Source organism: Hemiscyllium ocellatum, chromosome 32 (assembly GCF_020745735.1).
Source record: "Hemiscyllium ocellatum isolate sHemOce1 chromosome 32, sHemOce1.pat.X.cur, whole genome shotgun sequence".
Lineage (NCBI taxonomy): Eukaryota > Metazoa > Chordata > Chondrichthyes > Orectolobiformes > Hemiscylliidae > Hemiscyllium > Hemiscyllium ocellatum.
The window spans coordinates 5,372,259-5,385,105 of record NC_083432.1 but is presented as its reverse complement, the minus strand read 5'-3'; the positions used below and the strand labels follow the sequence as shown (position 1 = coordinate 5,385,105).

General features: G+C 55.7%; 1 protein-coding gene across 1 annotated transcript in view; it reads left to right on the top strand.

Moving 5' to 3' along the window:
* Positions 1–8,075, top strand: part of kcnh6a (potassium voltage-gated channel, subfamily H (eag-related), member 6a) — a 352,557-nt gene extending 344,482 nt beyond the window's left edge. The window contains exon 9 of the mRNA XM_060848575.1: positions 8,045–8,075. Within this exon, the coding sequence (XP_060704558.1) occupies positions 8,045–8,075 (31 nt within the window). The remainder of the gene's footprint in view (positions 1–8,044) is intronic.
* Positions 8,076–12,847: the final 4,772 nt, after the last annotated feature.

Below are 12,847 nucleotides of genomic sequence, written 5' to 3'. Positions count from 1 at the left end.
CATCACTCTCTACACCGAACCCATCACTCCCTACACCATCCCCATCACTCTCTACACCATCCCCATCACTCTCTACACCATCCCCATCACTCTCTACACCGAACCCATCACTCTCTACACCATCCCCATCACTCTCTACACCATACCCATCACTCTCTACACCGAACCCATCACTCTCTACACCATCCCCATCACTCCCTACACCCTCCCCATCACTCTCTACACCACCCCATCACTCTCTACACTGTCCCCATCACACTCTACACCGTCCCCATCACTCTCTACACTACCCCCATCACTCTCTACACCATCCCCATCATTCCCTACACCGTCCCCATCACTCCCTACACCATCCCCATCACTCCCCACACCATCCCCATCACACTCTACACCGTCCTCATCACTCTCTACACCACCCCATCACTCCCTACACCGTCCCCATCACTCCCTACACCATCCCCATCACTCCGTACACCATCCCCATCACTCCCTACACCATCCCCATCACTCCCTACACCATCCCCATCGATCTCTACACCGTCCCCATCACTCTCTACACTGTCCCCATCACACTCTACACCGTCCCCATCACTCTCTACACTGTCCCCATCACACTCTACACCACCCCATCACTCTCTACACTGTCCCCATCACTCTCTACACCGTCCCCATCACTCTCTACACCGTCCCCATCACTCTCTACACCGAACCCATCACTCCCTACACCACCCCCATCAGTCTCTACACCGTCCCCATCACTCTCTACACCGTCCCCATCACTCTCTACACCATCCCCAACACTCTCTACACCGAACCCATCACTCCCTACACCATCCCCATCACTCTCTACACCGTCCCCATCACTCTCTACACTGTCCCCATCACACTCTACACCGTCCCCATCACTCTCCACACTCCCCCCATCACTCTCTACACCATCACCATCATTCCCTACACCGTCCCCATCACTCCCTACACCATCCCCATCACTCCCTACACCATCCCCATCACTCCCCACACCATCCCCATCACACTCTACACCGTCCCCATCACTCTCTACAGCATCCCTATCACACTCTACACCGTCCCCATCACTCCCTACACTGTCCCCATCACACTCTACACCGTCCCCATCACTCTCTACACTACCCCCATCACTCTCTACACCATCCCCATCACTCTCTACACCGAACCCATCACTCTCTACACCGTCCCCATCACTCTCTACACTGTCCCCATCACTCTCTCCACCATCCCCATCACTCTCTCCACCATCCCCATCACTCTCTCCACCATCCCCATCACTCTCTCCACCATCCCCATCACTCTCTACACCGAACCCATCACTCCCTACACCATCCCCATCACTCTCTACACCATCCCCATCACTCTCTACACCATCCCCATCACTCTCTACACCATCCCATCACTCCCTACACCAACCCCATCACTCTCTACACCATCCCCATCACTCTCTACACCGAACCCATCACTCTCTACACCATCCCCATCACTCTCTACACCGTCCCCATCACTCTCTACACCGTCCCCATCACTCTCTACACCGAACCCATCACTCTCTACACCGTCCCCATCACTCTCTACACCGTCCCCATCACTCTCTACACCATCCCCATCACTCTCTACACCATCCCCATCACTCTCTACACCGAACCCATCACTCTCTACACCGTCCCCATCACTCTCTACACCGTCCCCATCACTCTCTACACCATCCCCATCACTCTCTACACCGTCCCCATCACTCTCTACACCGTCCCCATCACTCTCTACACCGAACCCATCACTCTCTACACCGAACCCATCACTCCCTACACCATCCCCATCACTCTCTACACCATCCCCATCACTCTCTACACCATCCCCATCACTCCCTACACCAACCCCATCACTCTCTACACCATCCCTATCACTCTCTACACCGAACCCATCACTCTCTACACCATCCCCATCACTCTCTACACCGTCCCCATCACTCTCTACACCACCCCATCACGCTCTACACTGTCCCCATCACACTCTACACCGTCCCCATCACTCTCTACACTCCCCCAACACTCTCTACACCATCCCCATCATTCCCTACACCGTCCCCATCATTCCCTACACCTCCCCATCACTCTCTACACCATCCCCATCACACTCTACACCGTCCTCATCACTCTCTACACCATCCCATCACACTCTACACCGTCCCCATCACTCCCTACACCATCCCCATCACTCCGTACACCATCCCCATCACTCCCTACACCATCCCCATCGCACTCTACACCGTCCCCATCACTCTCTACACTGTCCCCATCACACTCTACACCGTCCCCATCACTCTCTACACTGTCCCCATCACACTCTACACCACCCCATCACTCTCTACACCGTCTCCATCACTCTCTACACCATCCCCATCACTCTCTACACCATCCCCATCACTCTCTACACCGAAACCATCACTCCCTACACCACCCCCATCACTCTCTACACCATCCCCATCACTCTCTACACCGTCCCCATCACTCTCTACACCATCCCCATCACTCTCGACACCGGCCCCATCACTCTCTACACCATCCCCAACACTCTCTACACCGAATCCATCACTCCCTACACCATCCCCATCACTCTCTACACCGTCCCCATCACTCTCTACACCATCCCCATCACTCTATACACCGTCCCATTCACTCTGTACACCATCCCCATCACTCTCGACACCGTCCCCATCACTCCCTACACGGTCCCCATCACTCTCTACACCACCCCCATCACTCCCTACACCGTCCCCATCACTCCCTACACCGTCCCCATCACTCCATACACTGTACCCATCACTCTCTACACCGCCGCCATGACTCTCTACACCACCCCATCACTCTATACACCGTCCCATTCACTCTGTACACCGTCCCCATCACTCCCTACACCCTTCCCATCACTCCCTACACCGTCCCCATCACTCTCTACACCATCCCCATCACTCTCTACACCGTCCCCATCACTCTCTACACCGTCCCCATCACTCTCTACACCACCCCATCACACTCTACACCGCCCCCATGACTCTCTACACCACCCCCATCACTCTCTACACCACCCCCATCACTCTCTACCCATCCCCATCACACTCTACACCATCCTCATCACTCCCTACACTGTCCCCATCACTCTCTACACCGACCCCATCACTCCCTACACCATCCCCATCACACCCTACACTATCCCCATTACTCTCTACGCCAACCCCATCACTCTCTTACACCATCCCCATCATACCCTACACCGTTCCAATCACACTCTACACCGTCCCCATCACTCTCTACACCACGCGATCACTCTCTACACCATCCCCATCACTCTCTACACCATCCCCATCACACTCTACACCGTCCCCATCACACTCTACACCGTCCCCATCACACTCTACACCTTCCCCATCACACTCTACACCTTCCCCATCACTCCCTACACCCTCCCCATCACTCCCTACACCATCCCATTCACTCTGCACACCGTCCCCATCACTCCCTACACCCTTCCCATCACTCTCTACACCGTCCCATCACTCCCTACACCCTCCCCATCACTCCCTACACCATCCCATTCACTCTGCACACCGTCCCCATCACTCCCTACACCCTTCCCATCACTCTCTACACCGTCCCATCACTCCCTACACCCTCCCATCTCTCTCTACACCATCCCCATCACTCTCTACACCGTCCACATCACTCTCTACACCATCCCCATCACTCCCTACACCACCCCATCATTCTACACCGTCCCCATCACTCCCTACACCGTCCCCGTCACTACCTACACCGTCCCCATCACTCCCTACACCGTCCCCATCACTCCCTACACCATCCCCATCACTCCCTACACCATCCCCATCACTCTACACCATCCCCATCACTCCCTACACCATCCCCATCACTCTACACCGTCCCCATCACTCCCTACACCGTCCCCATCACTCTCTACACCGTCCCATCACTCCCTACACCCTCCCCATCACTCCCTACACCGTCCCCATCACACTCTACACCATCCCCATCACTCTTCACCATCCCCATCACTCCCTACACCATCCCCATCACGCTACACCATCCACATCACTCCCTACATCATCCCCATCACTCTCTACACTGTCCCCATCACTCTCTACACCACCCCATCACTCTCTACACCGTCCCCATCACTCTCTACACCGTCCCCATCACTCCCTACACCATCCCCATCACTCCCTACACCATCCCCATCACTCTACACTGTCCCCATCACTCCCTACACCATCCCCATCACTCTCTACACCGTCCCATCACTCCCTACACCCTCCCCATCACTCTCTACACCGTCCCCATCACTCTCTACACCATCCCCATCACTCCCTACACCGTCCCCATAACTCTCTACACCATCCCAATCACTCCCTTCACCATCCCCATCACTCAACACCATCCCCATCACTCCCTACACCATCCCCATCACTCTACACCGTCCCCATCACTCCCTACACCATCCCCATCACTCTCTACACCGTCCCATCACTCCCTACACCCTCCCCATCACTCTCTACACCGTCCCCATCACTCTCTACACCATCCCCATCACTCCCTACACCGTCCCCATCACTCCCTACACCATCCCCATCACTCTTCACCATCCCCATCACTCCCTACACCATCCCCATCACGCTACACCATCCACATCACTCCCTACATCATCCCCATCACTCTCTACACTGTCCCCATCACTCTCTACACCACCCCATCACTCTCTACACCCTCCCCATCACTCTCTACAACGTCCCCATCACTCTCTACACCATCCCCATCACTCCCTACACCGTCCCCATCACTCCCTACACCATCCCCATCACTCTTCACCATCCCCATTACTCCCTACACCATCCCCATCACGCTACACCATCCACATCACTCCCTACATCATCCCCATCACTCTCTACACCACCCCATCACTCTCTACACCGTCCCCATCACTTTCTACACCGTCCCCATCACTCCCTACACCATCCCCGTCACTCCCTACACCCTCCCCATCACACTCTACACCGTCCCAATCACTCCCTACACCGTCCCATCACTCTCTACACCGTTCCCGTCACTCTATACACCGTCCCCATCACTCTCTACACCATCCCCATCTTTCCCTACACAGTCCCCATCACTCTCTACACCACCCCCATCACTCTCTCCACCATCACCATCATTCCCTACACCATCCCCATCACTCCCTACACCATCCCCATCACTCCCTACACCGTCCCCATCACTCTCTACACCACCCCCATCACCCTCTACACTGTTCTCATCACTCCCTACACCCTCCCCATCACTCTCTACACACCCCATGACTCTCTACACCACCCCATCACTCTATACACCGTCCCCATCACTCCCTACACCCTTCCCATCACTCTACACCGTCCCCATCACTCCCTACACCATCCCCATCACTCCCTACATCGTCCCCATCACATTCTACACCGTCCCCATCACTCCCTACACCGTCCCCATCGCTCCCTACAGCCTCCCCATCACTCTCTACACGACCCCATGACTCTCTACACCACCCCATTACTCTATACACCAACCCATTCACTCTGCACACCGTCCCCATCACTCCCTACACCCTTCCCATCACTCTCTACACCGTCCCATCACTCCCTACACCCTCCCCATCACTCTCTACACCGTCCCCATCACTCCCTACACCCTCCCATCTCTCTCTACACCATCCCCATCACTCTCTACACCCTCCACATCACTCTCTACACCATCCCCATCACTCCCTACACCACCCCATCATTCTACACCGTCCCCATCACTCCCTACACCGTCCCCGTCACTACCTACACCGTCCCCATCACTCCCTACACCGTCCCCATCACTCTCTACACCGTCCCCATCACTCCCTACACCATCCCCATCACTCCCTACACCATCGCCATCACACTCTACACCCTCCACATCACTCTCTACACCGTCCCCATCACTCTCTACACCATCCCCATCACTCCCTACACTGTCCCCATCACTCCCTGCACCATCCCCATCACTCTTCACCATCCCCATCACTCCCTACACCATCCCCATCACGCTACACCATCCACATCACTCCCTACATCATCCCCATCACTCTCTACACTGTCCCCATCACTCTCTACACCACCCCATCACTCTCTACACCGTCCCCATCACTCTCTACACCATCCCCATCACTCCCTACACCACCCCATCATTCTACACCGTCCCCATCACTCCCTACACCGTCCCCGTCACTACCTACACCGTCCCCATCACTCCCTACACCGTCCCCATCACTCCCTACACCATCCCCATCACTCCCTACACCATCCCCATCACTCTACACCATCCCCATCACTCCCTACACCATCCCCATCACTCTACAACGTCCCCATCACTCCCTACACCGTCCCCATCACTCTCTACACCGTCCCATCACTCCCTACACCCTCCCCATCACTCCCTACACCGTCCCCATCACTCCCTACACCATCCCCATCACTCTTCACCATCCCCATCACTCCCTACACCATCCCCATCACGCTACACCATCCACATCACTCCCTACATCATCCCCATCACTCTCTACACTGTCCCCATCACTCTCTACACCACCCCATCACTCTCTACACCGTCCCCATCACTCTCTACACCGTCCCCATCACTCCCTACACCATCCCCATCACTCCCTACACCATCCCCATCACTCTACACTGTCCCCATCACTCCCTACACCATCCCCATCACTCTCTACACCGTCCCATCACTCCCTACACCCTCCCCATCACTCTATACACCGTCCCCATCACTCTCTACACCATCCCCATCACTCCCTACACCGTCCCCATAACTCTCTACACCATCCCAATCACTCCCTTCACCATCCCCATCACTCAACACCATCCCCATCACTCCCTACACCATCCCCATCACTCTACACCGTCCCCATCACACCCTACACCATCCCCATCACTCTCTACACCGTCCCATCACTCCCTACACCCTCCCCATCACTCTCTACACCGTCCCCATCACTCTCTACACCATCCCCATCACTCCCTACACCGTCCCCATCACTCCCTACACCATCCCCATCACTCTTCACCATCCCCATCACTCCCTACACCATCCCCATCACGCTACACCATCCACATCACTCCCTACATCATCCCCATCACTCTCTACACTGTCCCCATCACTCTCTACACCACCCCATCACTCTCTACACCCTCCCCATCACTCTCTACAACGTCCCCATCACTCTCTACACCATCCCCATCACTCCCTACACCGTGCCCATCACTCCCTACACCATCCCCATCACTCTTCACCATCCCCATCACTCCCTACACCATCCCCATCACGCTACACCATCCACATCACTCCCTACATCATCCCCATCACTCTCTACACCACCCCATCACTCTCTACACCGTCCCCATCACTCTCTACACCGTCCCCATCACTCCCTACACCGTCCCCGTCACTCCCTACACCCTCCCCATCACACTCTACACCGTCCCAATCACTCCCTACACCGTCCCCATCACTCTCTACACCGTTCCCGTCACTCTATACACCGTCCCCATCACTCTCTACACCATCCCCATCTTTCCCTACACAGTCCCCATCACTCTCTACACCACCCCCATCACTCTCTCCACCATCACCATCATTCCCTACACCATCCCCATCACTCCCTACACCATCCCCATCACTCCCTACACCGTCCCCATCACTCTCTACACCACCCCCATCACCCTCTACACTGTTCTCATCACTCCCTACACCCTCCCCATCACTCTCTACACACCCCATGACTCTCTACACCACCCCATCACTCTATACACCGTCCCCATCACTCCCTACACCCTTCCCATCACTCCCTACATCGTCTCCATCACATTCTACACCGTCCCCATCACTCCCTACACCGTCCCCATCACACTCTACACCTTCCCCATTGCTCCCTACAGCCTCCCCATCACTCTCTACACGACCCCATGACTCTCTACACCACCCCATTACTCTATACATCATCCCATTCACTCTGCACACCGTCCCCATCACTCCCTACACCCTTCCCATCACTCTCTACACCGTCCCATCACTCCCTACACCCTTCCCATCACTCTCTACACCGTCCCCATCACTCCCTACACCCTCCCATCTCTCTCTACACCATCCCCATCACTCTCTACACCCTCCACATCACTCTCTACACCATCCCCATCACTCCCTACACCACCCCATCATTCTACACCGTCCCCATCACTCCCTACACCGTCCCCGTCACTACCTACACTGTCCCCATCACTCCCTACACCGTCCCCATCACTCTCTACACCGTCCCCATCACTCCCTACACCATCCCCATCACTCCCTACACCATCGCCATCACACTCTACACCCTCCCCATCACTCTCTACACCGTCCCCATCACTCTCTACACCATCCCCATCACTCCCTACACCGTCCCCATCACTCCCTACACCATCCCCATCACTCTTCACCATCCCCATCACTACCTACACCATCCCCATCACGCTACACCATCCACATCACTCCCTACATCATCCCCATCACTCTCTACACTGTCCCCATCACTCTCTACACCACCCCATCACTCTCTACACCGTCCCCATCACTCTCTACACCATCCCCATCACTCCCTACACCGTCCCCGTCACTCCCTACACCGTCCCCATCACACTCTACACCGTCCCAATCACTCCCTACTCCGTCCCCATCACTCTCTACACCGTTCCCGTCACTCTATACACCGTCCCCATCACTCTCTACACCATCCCCATCTTTCCCTACACAGTCCCCATCACTCTCTACACCACCCCCATCACTCTCTACACCATCACCATCATTCCCTACACCATCCCCATCACTCCCTACACCACCCCATCACTCCCTACACCGTCCCCATCACTCTCTACACCACCCCCATCACCCTCTACACTGTTCTCATCACTCCCTACACCATCCCCATCACTCTCTACACACCCCATGACTCTCTACACCACCCCATCACTCTATACACCGTCCCCATCACTCCCTACACCCTTCCCATCACTCTACACCGTCCCCATCACTCCCTACACCATCCCCATCACTCCCTACATCGTCCCCATCACATTCTACACCGTCCCCATCACTCCCTACACCATCCCCATCACACTCTACACCTTCCCCATCGCTCCCTACAGCCTCCCCATCACTCTCTACACGACCCCATTACTCTATACACCATCCCATTCACTCTGCACACCGTCCCCATCACTCCCTACACCCTTCCCATCACTCTCTACACCGTCCCATCACTCCCTACACCCTCCCCATCACTCTCTACACCGTCCCCATCACTCCCTACACCTTCCCATCTCTCTCTACACCATCCCCATCACTCTCTACACCGTCCACATCACTCTCTACACCATCCCCATCACTCCCTACACCACCCCATCATTCTACACCGTCCCCGTCACTCCCTACACCGTCCCCGTCACTACCTACACCGTCCCCATCACTCCCTACACCGTCCCCATCACTCCCTACACCGTCCCCATCACTCTCTACACCGTCCCCATCACTCCCTACACCATCCCCATCACTCCCTACACCATCGCCATCACACTCTACACCACCCCATCACTCTCTACACCATCCCCATCACTCTCTACAGCATCCCCATCACTCCCTACAGCATCCCCATCACACTCTACACCATCCCCATCACACTCTACACCGTCCCCATCACACTCTACACCGTCCCCATCACTCCCTACACCACAGCCATCACACTCTACACCACAGCCATCACACTCTACACCACCCCATCACTCCCTACACCATCCCCATCACTCCCTACACCAACCCCATCACTCCCTACACCGTCCCCATAACTCTCTACACCATCCCAATCACTCCCTACACCATCCCCATCACTCTACACCATCCCCATCACTCCCTACACCATCCCCATCACTCTACACTGTCCCTATCACTCCCTACACCATCCCCATCACTCTCTACACCGTTCCATCACTCCCTACACCCTCCCCATCACTCCCTACACCGTCCCCATCACTCCCTACACCATCCCCATCACTCCCTACACCATCCCCATCACTCTTCACCATCCCCATCACTCCCTACACCGTCCCCATCACGCTACACCGTCCCCATCACTCTCTACACCACCCCTTCACTCCCTACACCATCCCCATCACTCCCTACACCATCCCCATCACTCCCTACACCATCCCCATCACACTCTACACCCTCCACATCACTCTCTACAGCATCCCTATCACACCCTACAACGGCCCCATCACTCCCTACACTGTCCCCATCACTCTCTACACCGACCCCATCACTCCCTACACCATCCCCATCACACCCTACACTATCCCCATTACTCTCTACGCCATCCCCATCACTCTCTTACACCATCCCCATCACACCCTACACCGTTCCAATCACACTCTACACCGTCCCCATCATTCTCTACACCACGTGATCACTCTCTACACCATCCCCATCACTCTCTACACCATCCCCATCACACTCTACACCGTCCCCATCACACTCTACACAGTCCCCATCACACTCTACACCTTCCCCATCACTCCCTACAGCCTCCCCATCACTCCCTACAGCCTCCCCATCACTCTCTTCACGGCCTCATGACTCTCTACACCACCCCATTACTCTATACACCATCCCATTCACTCTGCACACCGTCCCCATCACTCCCTACACCCTTCCCATCACTCTCTACACCGTCCCATCACTCCCTACACCCTCCCCATCACTCTCTACACCGTCCCCATCACTCCCTACACCCTCCCATCTCTCTCTACACCATCCCCATCACTCTCTACACCGTCCACATCACTCTCTACACCATCCCCATCACTCCCTACACCACCCCATCATTCTACACCGTCCCCATCACTCCCTACACCGTCCCCATCACTACCTACACCGTCCCCATCACTCCCTACACCGTCCCCATCACTCTCTACACCGTCCCCATCACTCCCTACACCATCCCCATCACTCCCTACACCATCGCCATCACACTCTACACCACCCCATCACTCTCTACACCATCCCCATCACTCTCTACACCATCCCCATCACTCCCTACAGCATCCCCATCACACTCTACACCATCCCCATCACACTCTACACCATCCCCATCACACTCTACACCGTCCCAATCACTCCCTACACCGTCCCCATCACTCCCTACACCATCCCCATCACTCCCTACACCATCGCCATCACACTCTACACCACCCCATCACTCTCTACACCATCCCCATCACTCCCTACACCAACCCCATCACTCCCTACACCGTCCCCATCACTCTCTACACCATCCCCTTCACTCCCTACAGCATCCCCATCACACTCTACACCGTCCCCATCACTCTCTACACCATCCCCATCACTCTCTACACCACCCCATCACTCCCTACACCACCCCATCACTCCCTACACCATCCCCATCACTCTCTACACCATCCCCATCACTCCCTACACCGTCCCCATAACTCTCTACACCATCCCGATCACTCCCTACACCATCCCCATCACTCTACACCATCCCCATCACTCCCTACACCATCCCCATCACGCTCTACACCGTCCCATCACTCCCTACACCCTCCCCATCACTCTCTACACCGTCCCCATCACTCTCTACACCATCCCCATCACTCCCTCCACCGTCCCCATCACTCCCTACACCATCCCCATCACTCTTCACCATCCCCATCACTCCCTACACCATCCCCATCACTCTACACCATCCCCATCACTCCCTACACCATCCCCATCACACTCTGCACCGTCCCAATCACTCCCTACACCGTCCCCATCACTCTCTACACCGTTCCCGTCACGCTATACACCGTCCCCATCACTCTCTACACCATCCCCATCTTTCCCTACACAGTCCCCATCACTCTCTACACCACCCCCATCACTCTCTACACCATCACCATCATTCCCTACACCATCCCCATCACTCCCTACACCACCCCATCACTCTATACACCGTCCCCATCACTCTCTACACCACCCCCATCACCATCTACACTGTTCTCATCACTCCCTACGCCCTCCCCATCACTCTCTACACACCCCATGACTCTCTACACCACCCCATCACTCTATACACCGTCCCCATCACTCCCTACACCCTTCCCATCACTCTATACACCGTCCCCATCACTCTCTACACCATCCCCATCACTCCCTACACCGTCCCCATCACACTCTACACCGTCCCCATCACTCCCTACACCATCCCCATCACTCCCTACACCTTCCCCATCACTCCCTACACCGTCCCCGTCACTCCCTACACCCTCCCCATCACACTCTACACCGTCCCAATCACTCCCTACACCGTCCCCATCACTCTCTACACCGTTCCCGTCACTCTATACACCGTCCCCATCACTCTCTACACCATCCCCACCTTTCCCTACACAGTCCCCATCACACTCTACACCGTCCCCATCACTCCCTACACCATCCCCATCACTCCCTACACCGTCCCCATCACATTCTACACCGTCCCCATCACTCCCTACACCGTCCCCATCACACTCTACACCTTCCCCATTGCTCCCTACAGCCTCCCCATCACTCTCTACACGACCCCATGACTCTCTACACCACCCCATTACTCTATACACCATCCCATTCACTCTGCACACCGTCCCCATCACTCCCTACACCCTTCCCATCAC